Source organism: Candoia aspera, chromosome 8 (assembly GCF_035149785.1).
Source record: "Candoia aspera isolate rCanAsp1 chromosome 8, rCanAsp1.hap2, whole genome shotgun sequence".
Lineage (NCBI taxonomy): Eukaryota > Metazoa > Chordata > Lepidosauria > Squamata > Boidae > Candoia > Candoia aspera.
Genome location: NC_086160.1, coordinates 13,568,683 through 13,592,645, shown reverse-complemented (window position 1 = coordinate 13,592,645; position 23,963 = coordinate 13,568,683). Strand labels below are relative to the sequence as shown.

Sequence of the window (23,963 nt, the reverse complement as noted above, 5' to 3'; positions counted from 1 at the left end):
CGTGCCAACCTGTTTTTAACCTTTCCCACGTTCCCTTCTTTTTCACTGGAAGAAAAATATCCCAGCCATTTTCCCCTGAGCTCTCTGCTAGTGTTTTAGTTCAACGAGGGTAGGATATTTTTTTAAAAGAAGGTTACAACTTTTAAGAAGTACCAGCAAGCATGGGAAGAGTTAATCACCCCCAACCTGTAGAGTGCTTCCTGAAGATAGTATTTACGGTTTGCTTGGTAATGTCAGTGTTAGGATGAAAATATTGTATTTACTCCATATTGTGTAATTCTTCCCTTACTTCCAGAAACTGTGTTTAGGAATTGCTAGCAAAGATCAAATAACTTAATTACACTCCCACTTTTCTAAATATATGCATATAATGCATAAATGGTTCTTTATTATGGTCCTGCAAATTGTACATTAGACAATCTGCATGCCACGTTCAGCCTTTCCTCCTATCACCCAGACTTTGGTTTTCACAATGTGATGTCCATTGTCAACATTCAAAGCTTTGCCTTACTCTAATACTGTATCTTTGATGTTCAAAAAATATTTTAGAGAACAGATATTGTCACAACAACTCATGGGGACACGAGATCAGTGCACACATAAGCCTGTAGTAGCTTCCCTCCAAACTGCTTTTATAACTGATTCCCAAAGCCACCTAGAGGGAGGATGAATTGAAATTTTAGGAGGGAGGGGGAGAGGGAGAATGGGATCAAATGCATTAATTGACCGTGCACTGACACAGAAGGTTTTGAAGAATCCCAGGTTATCACGAATGCGCTGTAGGTTAGAAAGCTCAGTCTCCCATTATCATTTTGCTAAATGAAATGAATTGAATGAATTCATTTGGATCAATTGAAATTTTAGGAGGGAGGGGGAAGGGGGGAATGGGATCAAGTGCATTAATTGACCGTGCACTGACACAGAAGATTTTGAAGAATCCCAGGTTATCACGAATGGGCTCTAGGTTAGAAAGCTCAGTCTCCCATTATCATTTTGCTAAAGTAACCTGAGTGAAAATGTGCAACCCAAATTGCAAGTCCCAATAAGCTGGAATTTTTAGCAACAAGCTGTGATTTCTGCTCTGGTTTGTGGAGCGGGACAAATCAAGATTCCCATTTCTAACACCAATACCTCTGTCTAGGGCTGGTGGCCTTACTCAGTGTTCTCACTTTGTGACTTGTAAAGCAACTGTGATTGGCAGCTTCCACCGCCATTTGGGAAGATCAGAATGATTTATTTATTTATTTATCTAATTTATCCCTGCCCATCTCCTCCTGTCAGAGGCCTCTGGGTGGTTTACAACAAATGATTAAAACCATCAGAATAATAAAATACAATAAAAATACTATAAATAGAAATAAAAATAAAGAATAAAAATCCAAGCGATGAAAGATCTAAAACAGTCCAAGTGTGGGAGGAGTGGTCTATAACAACCATCCCCATGTAACTCTATTCCCCTCTCCACCCCAAGCGAGGCAGCAGAACCAGGTCTTCAGACTCCGCCGAAAGGCCAGGAGCGATGGGGCCAATCTCACCTCTGGGGGCAGCATGTTCCACAGGGCGGGAGCTACTGCAGAGAAGGCCCGTTTCCTGGACCCCGCCAGATGAAATTCTTTTACAGACGGGGTCCGTAGCATGCCCTCTCTGCACAATCGGGTGGGACGGGTTGATGTAATGGGGAAGAGGCGGTCCCTCAGGTAACCTGCTCCCATGCCATGTAGGGCTTTAAAGGTAATAACCAACACCTTGAATTGGACCCGGAAGCAAACTGGTACCCAATGCAGCTCGCGCAGCAGTGGTGTTACACGTGCCCTTCTGGGGGCACCAAAAACAACTCGCACAGCTGCATTCTGGACCAGCTGAAGCTTCTGGATACTTTTCAAGGGTAGCCCCATGTAGAGCACATTGCAGTAGTCTATCTGAGAGATAACAAGGGCATGAGTGACTGTTCGAAGGACCTCCTGGTCCAGGAAGGGGCGTAACTGGTGCACAGCACGTAGCTGCACAAAGGCTCTCCTGGCCACGGCTGCCACCTGCTCTTCAAGCAGGAGCCGTGAGTCCAGGAGGACCCCCAAGTTACGCACCGGGTCTGTCTGGGGCAGTGCAACCCCATCCAGAACCAGAGATGTTGATGTCCCAGATACAGAAGAACCATTAACCCACAGCCACTCGGTCTTACCGAGTGTAAGGATGTAAGGATCCTGAGTAACTGAGAGTTCCTCATCACTATCACCAAAGAAATAGGCACCAAGGGCATATAAAAAGCTCCTCCCACTTCTGGAAGTCAGTTTCCATCACTGGTCCAAAATGCATGGACCTCTGTTTAGGACTGGTGACCTTCTTGGGTACCCTCACTTTGTGCCTTGTAAAGCAATTGTGATTGCCATTTCAGAGGAATGAAAATGGTCCTGAGTTCCTCATCACTATTGCCAAGGAAATAAACACAGAAGGCATACAAAAAGCAACTAGGAGACAAAGGAAACACAGGCAGAACAAAGGTTGAATGAAAAGGCAAAGAAAATCAACCAATGAAAAAAATATTTGTAATGTTGAAGGAGTATCTGGAGGTGGGATATTGGGGAAGCTGATGTAAGGAAATGAGTAACACTGAGATGTTTGGTAATAATAAAAAGCTCCAAGTTGAGGCAAACTGCATTCAGAAAATGACAACTAGATCCAAGAATAGCAGCTATTTGATTCTAACAGAAGGCATAATGGAAATCTGGAGAGTGTAATTAGATGGCTTTGGAAGGATTGATTTTTAACAGTTAGATTATGCCCACAGTCTTTCCACCAAACTTGATAAAATTCTATCGTCTAGCCAAGATTGCTTCTGACAGGTTCCCATGCAACACTGAGCAGAATGAGGCCTGTTGTGACAGCTGCTTCCTGAACAGGAGTGCCAAGATGTGGGAAGCCCAAAATGGAAATTTGATGTTGAGACATCAGGGGAAAGCAAAGGGTTTCTTTTCAGGCCCAGAATCTTAACAATAAGGGACTTCCCTGGTTCCCGTACAGATGTGATCAGAAAATTGTGCAAAAGGCCTCAAAGTGGACCATGATGTTATTCTTAGCCACACGGGAAAAAATTATTTCGACAGCTTATAGATGGATCAGCATCCTGTGTTCATAAAGAAAACATGAAAATTGTACATACAGCTATCAGCAGAAGATGATCTGCTGTTTTAAAAGACTGGTTACCCCCGCTTGCACCTTGGGATGTCCTGCAGGCAGAATTAATGCTCTTGGGATGTCAGTACATAGAAGATGTGTAAGTTGCTAACCCTTAATTTTTTAAAAAGATAACGGTGTCTCACTATTTAGTAAATAAAAGAATTTGGAAAGTGCATGAAATGTGACATTATCTTCCTTTATGTAAACATACCTCGTCTCCCCTGAAACTTTCAGTCGATCCCAGATCTCTTTATCTTTTTGTGTTATAGATGCATTCACAAAACTTGGAAAGTCTGGTTGGGGAGGACTAGTCTGAGTTTTTTTCTTGGCCAGGTCATGACTTTGTGTATCAGGAATTTTAGCTCTGCCTTCTTCCTTGGACTCATCCTCCCGAGACTTCAGGGGTGGTTTGCCTGCACACAGCACCTCTGGCTTTGTTGAAGTCATGGGTATCTTTCTCCCACTAGTGTAATGTTCATTCCAAAATCAGCAGGATAAAGAAGGGTTTTGTAGGACAAGACAAGGACAAATCACACACCATCAGCAAAGTTCCAAAATTACAAACCGCAGTATTATTACATAAATTAGGAGGAGCAGAGAAACAACTACCTATCACAGCAATTTCAGCTATTGACTAGTATCCTCCAATTTTTAAAATTACTGTTACCATTACTATTATTATCGCTATTATTCTACCAGTAGGTTTTGGCAGGCTCGGCATTATAAGTAGCCTCCTTCGTTCAGAAAAGGTGAAGATGTAACGTGAAAATGCAAAAGTAGAAATGGTATGACTATGCCAGTTCAAGATCCTAACTAAGCTATCCTTTGGGGTCAGACCCAGTCTCTGCAGACCACTCTGCAAATTAAAACTAAATCTATTGATGCATTTTCCTCTGCTAAGTTTAGCTTATTACGGATACCTAATTTTGACGATTACAAAGTCCACTTTCCCATACTTTCATGAATTCAAGTTTTGTTTCCAAATATAGCAGCTTGTGGGAGTTTTTACTGGCGCTAAGTATTTCACCATGGCCTAGCTTGGCATCTGACGGTTCTGATATGTAAGTTCTTCAGAGACCTTTCCAAGACATTACTCATATTACAGACGCAGATTATAAATGTTGACACATACATTCTGTCACAAAAGCAAGACTTTTTATCTGTCTTAAAGCAGCTGAAACAAGCAGATCTTAAAAGAGATTTTATGAATTCACTGGGAGAGCTGATTATCCTGCAATTCACTTTGGTAAAAGGATAAACATATTCTTTATGGACATAGTACAAATAAACACAAAGTATTTGTGACCCCTATAAAGGCCACTATTTGACACTTTACTATAATTTATACCTTTAGGTTTTGTAGGAAAAAACATTATTATTATTATTATTTTTTAAATAGATGTCGTTTTGCAATCTCCTTCCCTTTTTTATTTTGTAATACTGAATTGTTTGGACATGACAAAAAAAATGCCATGGTTTTTGTGGTGTCAGATTAATTCAATTGTACAAAATAAAATGTGATGGGAGATTGCAAAAAGACTTCAATCTTTTCTTTCTTATAAAATCATTCTATTTTTCAACAGAATCTAAAGGTATAATTACAAAAAAAATCAGATTTTATCCGAAACAGACTATGGAGAGAGGGAAAAAAACAAGAAAGCAAAAAAAAAATATATTATTATTGCTTTCTTGTATTTTCTTCTTTCTTTTCTTTTAGTTTGTACTATTTTTTATTGCTCTTTTCAAAACTTTCAATAAAATTATTATTTAAAAAATTGAAATAGACTATGGGGGAATCTATCACACAGCTTAAAGAAGGCTGGGATTTAGACTTAAAGGAACAATTAAATGATGATACATGGCCGTCTTCATGGCAGCATGGGGGAATCTCTTCAGTATCTACGTAGGAAATGCTGTAGATCTTAAAACTTTTACATTGGTGGCATCAAATTCCAATAAGTTTGATGCCACCAATGGCATCAAGCTCTAATATTTTCTAAGTTGCTGGTGAGGCTGTAAATCAAAGGGCATATTCTTTTACCTCTGGTGGGAATATGACCAAGTTTTAGATTTTTGGAAGAAGGTATTTAAACAAGTGTCATATATAACCAAACAGAAGATTGAATTCTCTACAGGTTAGGCCTGCTGCACAGATTTTATGGCCAGAACAAAACAGTGCAAAGTAAAAACACTTTACAAGTTTCTACCTTTAGCAGCCAAGTGAGTTATTGCCAAACACCTGAAATATCTAGATAATATCTTAGTGGAGAACTGGCCTATAGCTTTGCTTGAGAAAGACTCTGCTAAATCCATTGTATGACAAGGCACAGTAGTGAATCACTGTTCTACAAGAACTGGTGGGATTTCATTGTTTATATAAGAGAGTTATAGGCAGGTTAAGATGCACCAGTGCTATGTAAATTCTTGTTTTAAAAACTAAAAAATGATATAAAATGTTATTCTGTTCTTTTTAAACTCTCAGGATACAATGGGAAAATTATCCAGTAATGAGCAAAATAATTTAGGTGAATGCTAGCCTACCTTCCAGCTATCTAGAACTGAGCTGAATTTTAACACAATGCAAAGTTCTACCACTGGCTGCCCACACTGTGGTTTCTCATGCTACCAAGTCAACATATTTTTTTAAAGAAAAAAAATTGTGACTAGTCAGTATCCCTATGTCCAGGGACCAGATATTTCAGGAGGATTTACTAATGTTCTCTGCTAATGTTGCATTACCCATGACAACCTCACACTTCAATCTGATCCATACTACAGTGCTCCGATCCTTGTGGGGAATTCTGTAGAAAAGATCAAAAGGCATGCTCCAAAGCTGAGCGAAGTGCAGATTTGCATCTTTTCTTTACTAATAAAGATTACAATAAAAATTCTAATAAAATAAAAATTAGCATATTCCAAGCCAATACCTTGAGAAGGAGCTGATAACTTAGTAAGGCAAACTGTTTGTTTGTTTTTCTACATTCCTAAATGTAACCAACAGGAACACCCTCCAATTACTTGATTTCCACAATCTTCCTTTCAAAGAGTAGGTTACCTAAAGAAAGTTTGATGCTCTGGGGATGCCAGTCGAAATGTCCTGCTATCCCACAGAAAGTAATTCTTTCTACTGATATTCCAACCACGTTTTTATGTCCATATTTTGGAGATTGACCCCCAAATTTCCCTAGCTGACAGGAAACAGTAGCTCAGTTCTTAAATTTAAAAATGGGAATTAAGGATAAAAAAGACTTGTTCAACTCCTTAAAATCAGTGCCAGCAAAGCTGGCTGGGGAATTCTGGGAGTTGAAGTCCACACATCTGAAAGTGGCCAAGGTTGAGAAACGCTAGGCTAGACTCTACCGCTATATTTATGAAACATGCCTAACTTTATATACATTTTCAATTTCAGCTGCAAACAGCCATGCGAGAAGTACATCAATTCACTAAACGATTTCCTATTTTCAAGCTAATTTCTGCAACAAATAAAGACATGAGCACACCTGGAGCATTCCTGCTTTTTCTTTTGTGTCTTTCCTTCTTCCGCTTTATTTCGATCTTTGTTTGTATAGGGGCCAAGAAGGAAGTGAGTACATGGCAATGCATACTGGCGGTGATTTAGCCTTGCTCTGCGTATAGCAAAATCATCTTTCTCTAGGTCAGGAATTCTATCGTCTTGTTCATCTTCAGAGCCAGAATCTTTTTGCTGATAGCACCACATAAAAGGGTTCTCTTTGCGAAGGATGATGTCTGGGGTAACCTCATTCACTTCACACATGTGCTTTTGACTGGTATGCAGCAAAGTGAAATGAGAAATCCAGATGTGAAACAAAGAACCCCATAACTCTCCATATTTTTAAAAGGTAGACAAAAATAATGCAGATACATGCTTTTAGTTTAAGGCAATTTTCCCCAATCTGTCACCCTCTGATCATATTCCACTATAACCCCCATTATCCCCAGGCATCAAATTCAGGGACAGTTGCTGGGGTTGATGGGCATTGTAGGTCAACATATCTGAAGGGAAACTTCATGCTGCAAAATCTGAAAAATCCATGCATGAAACATATAATAGCACTAAAGTTTTATTATTTTATTAGTGGAATAAGCGTGGACAGATTAAGGTTGGCATGTTTTACCATATTAAACAAATGCCATTATTCTCAAATACTGCAATATTCTTTTTTTTTTTGTCTCCCTGCAGGTTAAGGTAGTTTCTGATATGCCCATCCATCATGTGTAATACCTTAAAATGCATTGATCTCCCATCGCTGCAATAATGGGAAGTTAATATAGGGAAGCTGGTTTCCCTAAAAAAGATGGATCATACTTTCATCTGTTGGAGACTTCATAAACTATAGTTTGGGACGTGCTAGCCTTCCAGGATCTACTGTCTTTGTTTTTTCCTCTTTATCTGAGTTATACCCCACTTTCTACTCAGTTTATTACAGAATACAAAAAATGAAAAATTCAAAAGCATAAATTAGAATCCAATTGTTTGCTTACCAAACTAATTTTGTAATTTTGAAAATTTGAAATTACCAAATTGATTACCAGTTAAAAAGCATCCTGGTTATCTTCCAGAGGTGGCTGCAGAAAAGTCATCATGGTGGCCACACCCATGTAATTGAAGTTCCCCCCCTTTTTACATGCATTACAGCACATGCAAAGAAGGGCGGAGCTTTGATGGCATTGTTGTGGCTTCCATGTTTACTATTTTGATGCATGTAAAAAGGGTAGAACACAATTATGGCCACCACCTTTTATGCCCCTCCCTATGGGCATCCTTGTTATCTTCTCAATAAATTTCTACAGAGAAATCTAAAGAAAAAAATTCCCTGCAACTGTAAATTCTTCAGAGAAATCCACAGAACACGGGGAGCACTTCATTGTTCTTTCATGGCAAAGAGGTTCTTCCTGCCCACCAGCTAGAACACTAACATTTCAGATTCTGCAAAATTCAGTCAGCATACTTATATTACAAATAATAATTACTTAAATGAAAACACAGAAAAGGGCTACCACTGAAAAGAAAAAAGGTAAATTCTTTTATCATTCAATTTGATTTTAAAAGCCTTTGTTCTTAAAAATATAAGAACATAAGCCACGCTCCTGGCCCACCTAGTCTAGCAGTCTTTTTTCACAGTGGTCAACCAACTACACGAGGAAGCCCACCAGTCTCCCAGCAGATGGACTTCAGAAGCAGTCCCACTGCCATCAAGGCTAATAGCCACAGGTCCCCAGGACTTTCATGAATCGGTCCAACCCTTTTTGGAAGTCAGCCAAGCTGGTAGCCACATCTTGTGGTAGCAAGTTCCAATGTTGAATTACATGTTGGGTAAAAAAATATTTCCTTTTGTCTGTCTTAATTCAATTTCATGGGGTGACCTCTGGTTCTAGTATTTTAGGGAGGGGAAAAGAGCTTCTCCTTGTCCACTTTATCCACACCATGTGTATGTTTGCACACCTCAATCATGTCCCCCCTTGTTTGCCTCCTTTCTAGATTAAACCCCCACAAATTGCATAGCCTTTCCTCCTACGGAATCTGCTCCAGGCCCCGGATCATCTGAGTCGCCATTCTCTGAACCTGCTCTAGCTCCACTATATCCCTTTGAGGTGTGGCGACCAGAACCACACACACGCAATATTCCAGATACAGTCACACCATTGATTTATATAAGGGCATTATGAAATCAGCATCTTTATTTCCAATACTGTTTCTTATTATCTATCCGTGTCTTATGGATTCAAAGTTATTCCCTTCTACAGAAAACAACTTATTGCCTTCTTTTTTCAAGAAAGTTCATACAGGAAGAGCACAGGGGGAAATAGCACTGCCTACAGTCCAAAAGAAACCTGCTCGCTCTCTAAAAGAAAATAATGTCAACTTACTTTTGTTTTCAGGAGGCATTACTATACCTACTATATACTATGCTACATCTTACTCCATCTGCAAAAACTGCACTTACACATAGGTGAAAAAGAATCGGAAGGCAACGTAAGAGGAAACCGTTATCACTGCTGCAATACTGAATGTCTTGTTCTACCAAATGCAGTACAATTGCAGCACCCATGCAGGGAGGGAGGTAAAAAAAATGTCAAGATGACAGCCATGACCACCCAATTGAAGTCACACCCTTTTAATGTGCAATGCCTGTGAAAAGAGGGCGGAGGTTGTGTAGTCACAGCCACCATCCTGATTTTTCTGAACCCCCTTCAGATGCCTCCAGAGGACAAGCAGTCTTTGTGGCAAGAAAGTGAGGAATCTTGTGGATAAGATGATATGATCCCTTCTGTTCAACTGACCTCTGCTAACTTGGCTAAATCATTTGTTTGTCGTCCATGTGTGCTAGCAATTTTGAAGGGGATGGAAAAGCTTTGCCTTCTCTGAACCCATGTGTTGAACATATTATGCCCAACCTAACTGCTGGTCCAAGAACAAAGAGCTAAGGATCTAAAATGGAAACATACAGTGAGCCTTCTGTACTCTAAACCATTGAATGAGTTATCTTAAAATAAACAGGACGAAAGAGAGGGACAATGAGTGCAGTAGTTCAGGCCCAAGGCTATCACTGAAGTCCAACAGTTAATAGTCATTGCACGCATGAATTCGGCTGCATTCTACAGACAGGAAAGGCTTGTTAATATAGCATAACAGAAATCTCACCTGAGTTTAGCCTATTCCATTACAAACAAGCTGGGCCAGCTGGAGCAAAAAAACCTGCCAGTTTATTTTTGTATTTATTATGCTAACTCACACATCCGCCGCACTGCATGAGTTCCAGATGTGTATGGAATCTCCTCAACACCAGCGCACTGGAACTTGTTTTTCAGCTTTATTTTCCAAAGTGGGACTAACGCCAGATGGCATGCAACAAAACAGTTCTCCACCTCTTCAGCCCCAGATGTTCAGAATCATCAAAGTAGCTAATTCCAGGGATGACCTGGCATTTTTTAAATAAAAAACCTCCACAACTTTTTGCTCTCTGTGCCTGAGGAATGTAATGCTGAAATCATAAAGTCAGGCAAGATTAGGACTCCATTTCTAGGGAAAAATTAACTTGGAATTTGCAGTCTTTGGCAGCTTGATTGTGTTGCTCATTTAAGTAAAGTGCCAGATTTTGCTGTATTTGGCTAACGCTCCTCTGTGCCACCAAGCTAGGCTGAGAATGGTTTCTACTCAAGCTAAATGAAGTCTGGATTTGCGTGGGTGTGTGGGTATGAGTGCATGTGCTATGTGTTATGTGACAGGGCAGATCCACTATTTACAGTAAGCCATTCGGTGTATGCAATTCTATCTATGAACTGCGGTTAACATTGCTGCATCTGAACTCAACCTAATACACGTCATCAAGTATTACCTACCAAGAGTTGTTTGTGGCAGGTAACAAAGCCAACAAGCAAATACAAAGAACAAATTCATTCATCACAATGTTAACAGAATATCCCAGTGATCAGTTATTTCTGCTCACTAAATGAAAGTAAAAATGCACATAATAAATCTGAAGGAATTTGGAATGGAGATAAGAAAACCTTCTACACATTTTAGAACTGTAAAATAGATGGCTAGATCTGGGAGGTTGTCAATGCCTTTTTGAAAGAGGCGGTGATGTCTGCAGCCTTCGAAGAGGCTGTGGTGTGCCTGCTCCTTAGACAACCCTCTTTCATTTGGGCCATAACTACTGCTTAGTCTCCAACCTATCCTTTTCGGATGCCAGATCTGGGGAAAGTCATTAAGGGGATGGCCAATAATAGAGTGCCTTACAAGAAGCATATTATCTGTATCCCTTTCAATTTGGATTCAGGCCTGGGTCTGGGATACACAGGACATGACTGACCTGGCTGGGATTTGATCAGAAGAAGTGTGCTTGGGCTACCCAATGTGCTCTACATGGAAGTGCCTTTGAGGAGCATCTGGAAACTGCACCTGGTAACAAATGTGGCAGCTCACTTTCTGTTGGATGTTGTCCACAAGCAACGTGTTACACCTGTGCTGTGGCATCAGCATAGGTTGTCAACAGTTTCCAGGTGAAAGTCAAAGTGCTGGCTTTGACCTACAAAGCTTTTCATGGCTTGGCACCAAGGTAGCTCCAAAACCATCTTCTCCAACCAGAACTGATCCTGCACTATGATCCTGCCTGAGAGTTGATGGTCATCCCTCATTTTTGAGAAGGGGGCTGAGGCCAGGAGGTTATGCTTTTCTGTTCCAGCCCCAGTCTTATGATACAGCCTTCCTTTTTAAGTGAGCGTATCGCAACCGAAACACATTGCAGGAGTTGGCAATGGTGGAGTTAAATTGTTATTATTCAGTACATTAATTTTGACGTTATATTGTTCACTGTAGGTATTTACTGTTTACTGTTGAGATAAATTTATCATGTAGGCTTATAACTGTAGGATTTATTGAGGCAAAGGAGACCCTGGCAGATTTGGTGGTACAAACATGGAATAAATAAATAAGTAAATATAAAGTGTGGCTTTATAAGTGCCTGAAGAACAAAACAACTGTTGCTACAACTAGTAGGAAAAGATAAAGCAGAACAAGTTGTCATGGATGATTTAATGTTATTTCTGAACAGAGCAGGGAGGAGAATCTGATGCCTAAATGGGCCCTTTCCAGTTCTACAGTATATAATTTTTAGCCAGAATTGACCCATGTATTTTGCAACACAATGTCTCAAAGACAGAAAGCAGCAAAAAAACAGGCTCCTAGTAAGGACCTTGCCAATTAGTTTTGGGGACATGGAAATTTTCAATAATGGAAGTAGACAGTCCATCTTCCTGTCCCATCCATAAACAGTCCAATCCCACCAAACTAGACATGATGAGATTTAAGAAGGAAATAATAACAGCACAACTCACTCGGGGATCTCCCTTTGTTTTATCCTTGCAACAATACCTGGTGGGATAGGATAGTCTGCCAAACCACTCAGTGACTTTTTATGGCTGAGGGTGGGTTAAAACTTGTGTGCCTACAGTCCTAGTTCAGCGCCTTAACCATCAACCCCACTGGCTCATGTAAAGACCAAGAGATAATTTCCAAATCACTGTGAGATGCAGGGACCACTTAAGATTGTAAAAGCCTATATAAGACTTCATCCCATCACACCCAGCCTCTTCGCAGCTACACCCAGAGTAGCAGTTATTGAGTTAATCCTGAGCAGCTTCTGGAGAACAATTTGCTCTCAGTCTGCCATACGGCTTTTCCCTAGGCAGCAGGCTTGAGCCTGGCACTTAGAATGTTTGTGGCCTGGAGAGCAAGGTTGGTTTCTCAGCTAAATCTGAACAAAGATGTCCTTCAGTCAAGTTTGACTCCTGCCAACTATGCAGACCCATTCATGGCAACAATACAGCAATGATTTATCATCTTCTTCCAGAATTTTTCCATAATTTCCTGGTGGTTTCCCCAGAAGTATTACCGAGGTCCAACCCAACTTAACTTCTGGGTCTAAAGTCAATTGGTTGCCTTCATCTGCTAAGACAACACAGAATAGAGGAAGGGGCTTATACCCACCAATACCCATAACATCTAGTGATCACACTTCATCATTTGTCAATTGTAAACATACATAAAGTTTGGGAATTAATTTTAATTCAATAGTCCAGTCACAATTGCCACACAATCCTTGCTTACAGTAAACTACAGAATACAATTTTCATGCTGCAACAAATAAATATAATCAGTTACATATTCTATCATTCTTGCTTGAAACCGGGCTTCCCTTAATGTGTTTCCTGATTAATCCAAATGCAAGCATAGTCCAGCCTTTCCAAGCAAACTGAAGATTTAGAACCGTTTTAGTCATCACAGCAATTGCAACCAATGCATGTATCACCACAAAGACTGCAATGCACTGCTCCAGGTTTCTTAACTATGATCTTTGACATCTTGTGACAAAAAAAATGCAGGCATTTATTTGGTTAATTTTTGGTGCTATGAAAAGGGATATTACAGCACGTCAAAAAACAACCGCAACACACAGCGAATGCTAAAAGGGTAATGCATGCCAGGCAAAGTCCCACAGTGTGGCGCTAACCTGCTGCCATAGCGGTGTGCTGCTGGTCTGACCTTAATACCAGCCTGTTCCAGCCTTTTCAGCTTCCTGATTTCCTCTGGACCTTTTTCATCATTTCTGGGCCCTGCTGTTTTGTTTCCAGAACATGTGAGAAACTGATGTAAAGGGCTCTTTTGACTCTTGTCTGTCTGAACAGCGTTCGCCGAGGGGGCTGAAGTGGTAATTCTGCTGCTCACGGGGGCCCCTTCAAATGGCAACAGTAGTTCACTTTGTTCTTCTTCTATAGTTTCAGGATGGAGTTTGCTATCAAGTTATATAGGGCAGATTATTACACAGTATGTGCCTGATTCCTTAGCTGTTCCTAATTGTGATATTGCTGATCAGGTAGGTTTCTCTATATCAAATTAAGTTTTTTTTAAGGAAAATATGCAAATATTAAAGGAAAATTACCCTTCTACCTCTTAATATACAGATGTGCAGAACCAGATGTTCCGTATGTTAACATTTGGACACATCTAAACTGGTTTGGTCTAGTGGTTAAGGCAACGGGCTAGAAACCAGGAGGCTGAGAGTTCTAGTCCCACCTTAGGCATGAAAGCTGGCTGGGTGACCTTGGGCCAGTCGCTCTCTCTCAGCTCAAGAGCCAATCGGGCATGGTATGAGAGTTCCAGTCCTGCCTTAGGCATGAAAGTCAGCTGGGTGACCTTGGGCCAGTCGCTGTCTCTCAGCCCAACCCACCTCACAGGGTTGTTGCTGTGGGGAAAATAGGAGGAGGAAGGAGTAATAGGGATGTCCCCCTCCTTGAGTAATTTATAAAAATAATAAAGGTGGGGTAGAAAATAAACAAACAAACAAACAAACAAATAAATAAATCCAATTAAAGTAACTGCAAAGTTATTAACATTTGAATATTTACGTGAAAAAAACAACAAAAAGAAAACAGACTAGCCTTAATAAGCACAATGTTCCAGTCTGAATCAAGTAGGGCTGACATGTCTATAAGCAGCATGTCTGAATGCACATAGACCCAGGATTCTTATTCTCTTGTTCTTTCTCAAATTACTAGCTCTGCACAAAGGAGGGGTAAGTGGAAAGATACTCATTGCCCTATCACTATAGTATATCCAATGACCCATCCTGCTACCTTTCATGCCCTGGGGATTCCCTTCTGCAGCTGGTAATTTGCTATATTTGTCTAGGTTCCTGTGTGAGTTATTATCTTCTCAGTTGTGCAGGGACCCTTCATAAAAATACAATTTCCCTATCTATCTATCTATTTATTGAATTTATATAGCCGCCCTTCTCATGCTTGTGACTCTGTTCCATGGGAGCAAGGTAGCTCCCTGTTCCATGGAGGCAGGGTCAATGACTCAACCCACATGAGGAGGAATGAATGAAAAAGGATATGGAGGATATGACATTTGGCCTTGGATGACCACACTGACAGACACCCTTCCAGCCAGCAAACCACAAAAACAGAAAGGGAAAAGAAGTGATAGGCCATGGCTCATGCAAGTCAGTTCCAACTCCTCTCTTTGAACTCTTTCCATTCCAGCTGGTTGTAACACAGCCAACAATGTCAAGGGTGTACTACAACTCTACAGCTGCCATATGCTGAGCTTGCCTTCTTCCTTCTTCAGCCTCTCTTTCTTTTTCTGCTGTTAAGTTTTAATATAACCCCGAAGATCCTGATTTTACTGATCTGTAACCCCCTCTGGATTAAGAGTGGACTGTAAATTCTCCATTAAGTAAAAAAATATGTAAGTCAGTGAACAATGCTAGGAAGTTGCACATGCCAAGGTCAAGTTGCCAATTCTCAGCTTACTTCCCTAACTATTTTTCTCATCTTTTTCAAACATAAGCCTGTTGAAGTTTATGACATTTTACAGAGCAATACAAGTCAACAAACACTCTCTGTATTTAGGGAGACAATGAAGGGAGGGACAAGAAACAGGGCAGCTGTAACAGTGCTGGAATAAATGCAGTAGATTTTGAGGATGTGTTTCATGAGGACCAAGGGTGCCCACAGGGGCGAGGCTTCAACCACACAGTCAAGACTCTTGACTTTTTTGACTCTCCCCCTTCTCCCATAGACATCTCTGGTGAGGACTAAGGGCTCTTGGAAAAGGAGAATATAGGAGGGTTTTGAAGACATCATGCCAGCATATGAACACAAAGAAGGAGCAAGAATCTATGAGAAACCTTTAGAACATCTGAAAAAAAGTCCCTGCCTTCAAACGGCATGAATTGAGAGCAAAGCATCCATTTACAAACAACGCAGCTCACAAGTACAACTGGAGGGAACCCAAAGTAATATTTCCATCAACTGAGAGTAGCAATACTATGTATGTAAGATTCTCAGGAAAAATTCATTTGAAATTACTAAAAAAATAATTAAGCAAGAGAAGAGCAAGAAAGGTCACCTGTGAATGGAAGAGGCACTTTAGATCAGGGTTCCTCAACCTTGGCAACTCTAAGCTGTGCAGATTTCAACTCCCAGAATTCACCAGCCAGCAGATCTGGCTGGGGAATTCTGGGAGTTGAAGTCCGCACAGCTTAGAGTTGCCAAGGTTGAGGACCCCTGCTTTAGATGGCTTTGTATTACCTGATTTGATCATCTGAAGTTTGGTCAAGACCTTACCTGAAAGGTCTCTCTCCTCCTAGTGGAGATGAAACGGTACTCCAGCTCTTTCGGAAGTCATCTCGTTCCACTTTCTTCTTCCTGAGAGGAGCCGGAATATAGGCAGTCTGGTTACTTTTATTGGGGAGGTATTGGTTAAAAGGCACAACTGATTTGGGTTCACTGTAAGATGTCCGCCTTGCAGACATATCATCTTTCTTCACATCTGGCAGCTTTCGATGTGGCAGGTCAGACTCAGAATCACTTCCTCTTCCTGTTTAAAAAAACGATAGGTAAAGTTTCAAAATGGAATCCAAGTGTACTCCATAATCAAAACAATTCCAATGATTTGGCCACAATGGAGTCAGTCTTTCCTTTCCTGGCTCAAAATACATAGTTTGCAGACTTACAGTATTAACAAATAGAAGCACAAAATGTTACTGATGATCTTTAAACTTTATTTAATGTATTACAAACATTAGTTTTTAAATGCTATGTTACTTATTTGCAGATAATATACCGACTTGGTATTAGATAAACAGTGTGCTCTTGGTTTAGAATTAAAATGGCTTTTAATGAATTAATTTATAAAGTGTCATATTTATAAGGAAAGAGGTCAGGCAAGCTCCATCCCTCCTGACCTTCCGGAAGTCCCTGAAGACTTAGCTCTGCCGCCGTGCCTGGGGCAGGGAGGTGGGTGGTCATTCCTGGGGATGGCTGGCACCTTAGAGTGCTCCCCTCATCTTTATGATCTTTAGTAGCCATCCGGATTTTTATTTTTAATATTGTATTGTATTATACTTTATGCTTTATTATGGTTTGTTGTTTATTCATTCAGTCGCTTCCAACTCTTCGTGACTTCATGGACCAGCCCACGCCAGAGCTTCCTGTCAGTCGTCACCAACCTCAGCTCCCCCAAGGATGAGTCCGTCACCTCTAGAATATCATTTATTATGATTACTGTTTTTAATGTTTGATTGATTTGTTGTAAACTGCTCAGAGTCCCTCTTTGGGGGGAGATGGGCAGTAGTATAAATTTGAGAAATAAATAAATAAATAAATAAATAAAACTGCCTGCAGAATCTCAAAATATTCTTTAAATTCTACGGAGAAACAAAGCAATGTAATTTCCAGTATTAGTGGGGAATGGACCTTTAAAATGTTTCATAAAGCACATTCTGCTTTAGGATTCCCCATCAAGTTTCACAAAGTTACAGTACATGAGAGTGCCACCCCAAGGTATTTTTTTATTAGAAACCATGAGGTTCATTCAGGTAACAGTAATAATAGAGAAGAGCACAGCTACAACCTCTAGTGTCTTATTTATTATAATGTTGAACTTGAAAGGTCAGATTTACAAGAACTGCAACGTTTTTGCAGCTCCAAGTAACTGTTTTGGCTCTTCCATGTTTAATATTTTAGTTGCGTTAAGCAAAACCCAACACCTACACCAATCATCCACCCATTTATTTTTTAGCTTCTCAAGGTATGCCTGCCGTGATTAAGGAGACTCTCAGTGGTTTACCAGACATCTAAAATGCAATAAAATCATCCCTGCTACCTACACTATAGACACAGTTATAGGAAATACTAGTATGCATTTAATCTATATATTCCTCTTGTTCCCAAAGAAACCCACGTGCCTGTAAATGTTTAAGTGTGTTTAAAAAAGATAGGTAAAGTTTCAAAATGGAATCCAAGTGTACTCCATAATCAAAATAATTCCATTGATTTGGCCACAATGGAGTCAGTCTTTCCTTTCCTGGCTCAAAATACATAGTTTGCAGACTTAGAGTATTAACTGCCTGCAGATAATGGCACTGAAGCTGGACAGAAGTACTGTCATCTGAAGCCAACTGTACTTTTTTCAGGAGGGAGAAGATCCTAATCATACTGACAATACTGCAGGCCAAAACTACAGAAAAGACCAAAAGCAAGGTCTTTCCAGCTGACTTTATTGCTGAAGCTGGGCAGCATTGGGGGAGGGCCTAAGCCATTTGGGGCTTTATATCCAATTGCCAACACTCACAAGCAATCAATGCGCTGTTTTAAGGATGCATATTATATGGCACAATTTTGCTCTCCCACTTTTTTTTTATGTGGCAGCTGCATTTCCAGCTGTGAAGTTATTAGGAATGGATCACTGAAGTTAATTTTTTCCAATCCAGGAAGGGACAAAACTGTCACTCCAGCCAAAGCGAGGTACAGACCTTCCACACTGCTGAAGGTACCTACATGACTAGCATTAGTGTGAATCAAGAATGGCCCCATAGCAGTGGCCACTTTTCTTCAAAGGGAGTGCAATTTCATCCAAATAGGGCATTTCTCAAATTGTGAAATTGCACTTCCATTTATTGGGAATCAACTAGTTTATTGGCACTCATCCAGCCCATCACTGCCTCCAGGCAACTGTCAAACATCTGCCAGTCTTGATTAAGTTGTTGTGAGTGGGAGATAGTATTGAGTGGTCATGATACTGATGTCAATACACTCCAAAACTGCAGGTGATCTCTCCCAGGGTTTTTATCTAGATAATCAACAACAGGGGTGATGGAATTCCAAAAGCAAAACAGATGGACACTTTTGTGGTATCAAATAAAGTATTAGCATCCTCCCCAGCCAAGACTTAGTTAGAAAGGGGATCAAAGACAGTAAGGAGGCCCCACCTTAATATGTTCACTGATGAATAAGGGTCAAGATACAGTATATATCCAGTTTTCAAGATCCTGTAACCCCTTCCTTCCTGGCAATAGACCTGCTACTCTAAATATGTGAGAACTTCGCTTTCTTGGTTGTGAACCACTGTAAGGGTGAGCAGCAGGCGAGAAGAATAGATTCCACAAAGCAAGTGCCATAGTGCTGAATAGACATCCCCTACCCACACTGGTGGTGGTCCTACAGGTAGGAATGGAATTACTGTAGCGGAATGTCCAATTCCTAATTCACTGTGCTGCTCCAACAAGATCCCATCATCAGCGGCATCAAATGCCATTGAGACAATGACACAAATGAGTAAGGTAGCCTCTACCTCTCTCCTCTGGCAAAAGTCATCAGACAGGGCAATCAAGGTTGACCTAACCTAAAGTTACACTGAAATGTTGTTGTTGTTGTTCATTCGTTTAGTCACTTCCGACTCTTCGTGACTTCATGGACCAGCCCACGCAGAGCCTCCTGTCTGTCTAAGTAATAGATTGCTTTGCAATCTGAACTGAAATAGGTCTGAAATAGGTCTAAGTAATCGATTGCTTTGCAAAATTTACATCAAAGTCCACCTCACCCAGCATCTCAGGTAACTGATGCCTCTAGAACAGTGTTTCCCAACCTCAGCAACTTTAAGATGTGTGGACTTCAACTCCCAGAATTGCCTTGCTGGCTGGGAAATTCTGGGAGTTGAAGTCCACACATTTTAATGTTGCTGAGATTGAGAAACACTGCTCTAGAAGCTCCCATATGAAAATGATCACCATCTTACCATGATATATCTCCTGCTTCTTATTCTGTATCTAAAGATGGGAATTCCCTGTTAGTAGCCACTGATACAATCTCATCTATGAATTTAGCTCTTTGGTTTTTGAAAATCCACCAAAGCCAGTAAAGAACTTGAGGCTAATCAATTATATTCAGTGAAAACGAATGGAATCATTAGGTAAAATTAACATGTTAATACAATTACAGGCTAGACCAAAGGAACTCAGCCAAGTCTCTATTGCCATTATACTTCTTCCAGCAGGAGTGTTGCACACCAAGTTGGCCAGCCCCCCTCCTTTATTTTTTTTGGTTTGTTTCTAGGTAGCTAATTGAAGCTCAAAGTGTATGCTACAAAGGGGCACTTGAAATGCAAGATGGAAGAAAGACATTTGTGCAGAGGGAAATGGAGCAGAGACCTCATCAACAGGGAAAGGAGCTGGTGCCCCCCACCCTTTAGTGCGGTTTCCCCATTCGAAATGTCTTTTTTGCAAATAAGTGTTGTATTGGGCAACACCATACTATATCTAATAGATGCCTGCTTTCATGAATGTATGAAATTTGGTGTTAGGAGTAAGAATAAAGGATGAAAAAATTATTAAGAGGAGCACAAAGAATAAAAATCAGAAGTTATTTAAGGAGGAGGTATACTTATTTTTGCAATCATCTGATTATTCCACAAATAATGCACTTAATCCTTTGTCCCTCAAGGCATCTCTTGTTGAAAAAAACAGTCTAAGGAGTAACAAAAAGGCCATATATAAAAAATCAATTTTGCCAGGTTTAATAAACATAAAATACTGATTAATACACTTGTTCTTACTGGCATTAAATAGTAGAAGTCAACCAGAAGTTCAATAAACACAGCATTAAATTTGAGATAGGAAAATTCTCATGCAGCCCTAAAGCTCACTGAAGACCTTGGAATTCCCCTCATGGGGCTGTTGTAACGACAAAAACCAGACAGCCCCCCTATATGCCTTTAAGGACAAAATTAGATAATAAATACATCTTCTTACAATGAAACATTGTTACAAGCCTGTTAAAGTCAGTGAACTTGATCATGCATAATTCTGTGTTCAGTCATTGGTTTAAATGCTGCACTTTAATTGCCTTATTTTGGGAAAGTAAGAAGAAGCATTTCTTTCCTCCTTCCTAATCTTTCAACTATGGTCCTCCTTAGCACAGAGAACTGAAGAGCAAGATAAAATCACTCTCTCAAAGACAAGATTACTGTTATAGCTACTACACTTTTGTTAGTAATATTCATTAGAATGAATGCATTTTTGCTAACAATTATTAGGTCTGCGTGACAAAAAAGAAAACCAGTTCAAAGCAAACTTCTTTTCACCGTGCACCAAGGGGGAATTGTTTACCATGCCAGAGATATGGTAGCAATTTTTCCTTTGTTGGGATTCATGTTCCAAGCAATGTTTTCTTCATCCCTGTGTTCTCATTAACTTTAGATCTCATTTTATTGGTTAAATAACTGTCTGCCTCCTATCTCCTGACACTTCAGATGGAAGAAACACCACCTCATAAATTTAAGACTATGGTGAGGCAACAATTCCTCCCAACAGCTCATGGCTGCGAGTGAGAAGAGGCTTTAACAGGGCTGCAAGCAAATCACCTCAAGCCATAAATCTTTCCAATCAAACTCTTCTCCAGCTTAGCAAGAGACGTCACATTTCCACAACTGAAGCCAGCTGTGGAAACTGCAGCATTTTACACCAAGGGGCCCGTACGTCACCTGGAATAGCAGCCTTGGGGAACAGAACTTACCATCGCTACTTCCTCTTAGCACCACATCTGGAGATGGTGTCTGCTGGGAACGTGAGCCGAAGGAATCCAGACTGTCAAAAGAATCATCTCTACCATGGCGTGGGGGGGAAAGAGAGTCACTGCGTTCAGAGTCCCAGCAATCTACGTAGCCGCTGTCACGGATGCTGCGCTTCGGACTCTCAATCTCCTCCGTGTCCTGATGTGGAATAGAAGCCTTTTTAGAAATGCACATCCTCCCATGTATTAATAATGAACACATCTAGTATATGCACACCTGTGGCACAGGTGACAGTAGTATGGCAAAAGCATGGTTCCTCCTGGTGTTCACACAAGTTTATTTTATGCTCCGGCGGCCTCAGATCAAATAGATTTTCTTCATTGCGACCACTTTCCTTGCATCAAATAAGTGTTGTAGGTTTCCGAAACACTACTACAACTTGTTGAACCAGAAGCCACCAGGAGATAAACAACGAAAGTGCAGACACTGTGGGAAACATGTAATTTGATTTTCAATTCTTTTTTAAAAGCCTATTTGTTTCTACCCAGTCCAGCACAAAAGATCTGAGGATGAAAGCAGGTAACATAATCCAGAGGCGAGGATTTTACATTACTTTTGAAATATTTGGACAAAATAATTCAACCCCAATCTTTTGGGCTTCTCCCCATTCTCTCACCGTATAACTTAAACGTACCCCTTCCAATTACTCATATGAGTTTGCTGTGAAAAGCAAAACAAAATCCACAGTTCACTGCACAAAACAGAAACGTAAGCCTAATTTATGCAGATAGCTAAACAAGAATTCAGAGAAGCAGATCTGCACATCTGATTAAAAAAAGTTGCGCTAATCTTGCACGACAAGCTCAGCCAGGAATCTTGTAACACATTTACTAAGCTAGTGCACCCCTTACGGCAGGAACCCTTGCAAAACAGAACTCGCTTTGCTCAGACGCACATTTACTAATACACCAAGGAGGTAAAAATAAACAAGGCAACCTGAAACATGGCTAATTCTTCATCCACGTCCACTTCATATGGGCTATTGTCCATATCGTACAAGGAAAGGCATCTTGGTTTTAAGTTAGCAGGCAAAACATATCTAACCTCACTGAACAGATTCCTTCAAACTAACGTATATTGGCCCGGAACGCCAGCAAAGTGAATTTACTGCTGCTGTTGTTTCTGGTTCAGCCAAAATAACGAAGCGGCCAGCTCCAGCGTCCAACAGCTCCTTCCACGTTGAGGAGAATTCAGTTCTGAAAGAGGGGATGTCTTTCTTCCTAAAGCAAGCAGCCGTTGAAAAAGAAAGAAAGAAGCAGCAAAACCCTTTCCCTGATGCCTCTGAAGAATTCAGTCTTGCTCTTTGCTTGTTGCCAGCTCCTGGCTGTAGGAGATCTGAAAGCACTTGAAGCTGCCCCACATGTTCGGGGCAAGGAGAACAATGGATGTCTTTGACAGCCTCACGATTATAAATTATTTCCAGTGCAAGCTGCACATACTAAAACACTGAGAACTCCGAAGACGAAAAGGTCAGGAGAACCTCAGTCTTGCTTTATTAGAACGCTGCCCCTTGGTTCAGCCAGTGTCTTATCATTCAAAGCCAGACTTCTAAAACGTTTTTTTTCTCCCTTCTCCTTCCTCCCTTTGAATCCAAAAGTTAAGTACAATATTATCACGCTCAGATGTAATCGTGAGATATGCCCCTTGGAGGTCTGTTTAAAATCTGAAATGCTACTAATGGGAGGCGAGTCAAATTTCATTCAACAAACAACTGCTCAGGATTCCGTCTGCAGTAATCTCTCTCTCTCTCTCTCTCTCTCTCTCTCTCTCTCTCTCTCTCTCTCGTGTGTTAAACAGTCAAATAGCCCAAGACTTCCTGAGGGTGCTCCCCAATGACAAATCTAGATTTCTTGCTGCATTATGTGTGAACTAGTCCCTAATATTAGGAGTGAATGTGAGAAACTCAGCAGGGGTGACCGCAGGATGTGGTTAAAAAAGGCCAAGATGGTGGTCATGATGCTGTGATTGATTTTTATAAAAAAACAGGCGGAGCTTTGATCACATCGTCGTGGCCATGATGTTGACTTCTTTTTACCATACCCTGCCCTGCTGACACTCCTGAAACCCAGGCATGTAATATACCAACCAAGAAGAAATTTTGGATTTCCATGTAATACGCACTTTAAAGAAACTGAAGGTTCAACAAGACCACCCAGAGCAATAGGTATTTGTAAACAAGTGTTTTTCACTTTGCCTTCTTAGAGGTACATTAAACTCTCCATGGCTGTGTTTAAGCAAAGGAGGCTGTCCAGGCCCTTCAAAAAGTAATTTCCTCCATTTTTGAGAGGAACTTCTTTCTGGGCGCCTATAAGATAGTAACATCTCTACACATTGGCAGAGGGATTGTACAGTAGAAGGTGATGTGCCTTTCCAACTGGTCTGTTCCGCATCATCCCTAAATCTTGATGCCCTACTAGACAAGAAGATGCCCTCTAATTTGTGTATTTTTATGTGCATCTACCAAATTTAATTTGGCACTGGAGTAGAAATAATGTTGATAATCATGCAGGGCATGTGGAAGAATGGATTTAGATACTCCAGGGCCTACTATATGGTAGAGACACACAGCACCAAATACAGGATTTCCATCAGCAGATGGGAGTGGGCGAGGTTGGGTACCCAGTGCAATACTTTGGACTGCAATGTTATTCTCACTTGCCAGGGCTAAAATTCCTGTGAAAATAATTCACAGAATTATTGACCAGACATGTAGGGATGGCTCATATATTTATAGAAGAGAAATGAAGCAGCTGCCTCGCAGGGCATTCTGAGGCTGGGGAGAAACCCAGTGCTTTCTCCTGGTGGCCCTAATGATTAGAAATCAAAGCTATTCCTTCTGCATGCCCAAAGT

At 40.6% G+C, this 23,963-nt stretch overlaps 1 protein-coding gene across 1 annotated transcript in view; it reads right to left on the bottom strand.

Annotated features, from left to right (window-relative positions):
* LIMCH1 (LIM and calponin homology domains 1) overlaps window positions 1-23,963 on the bottom strand; it is a 206,689-nt gene that overhangs the window by 44,011 nt on the left and 138,715 nt on the right. The window contains exons 7-11 of the mRNA XM_063309659.1: window positions 21,055-21,250; window positions 15,829-16,081; window positions 13,209-13,490; window positions 6,675-6,959; window positions 3,386-3,637 (exon numbers count right to left, since the gene is read on the bottom strand). Of these exons, the coding sequence (XP_063165729.1) occupies window positions 3,386-3,637; window positions 6,675-6,959; window positions 13,209-13,490; window positions 15,829-16,081; window positions 21,055-21,250 (1,268 nt within the window). The remainder of the gene's footprint in view (window positions 1-3,385; window positions 3,638-6,674; window positions 6,960-13,208; window positions 13,491-15,828; window positions 16,082-21,054; window positions 21,251-23,963) is intronic.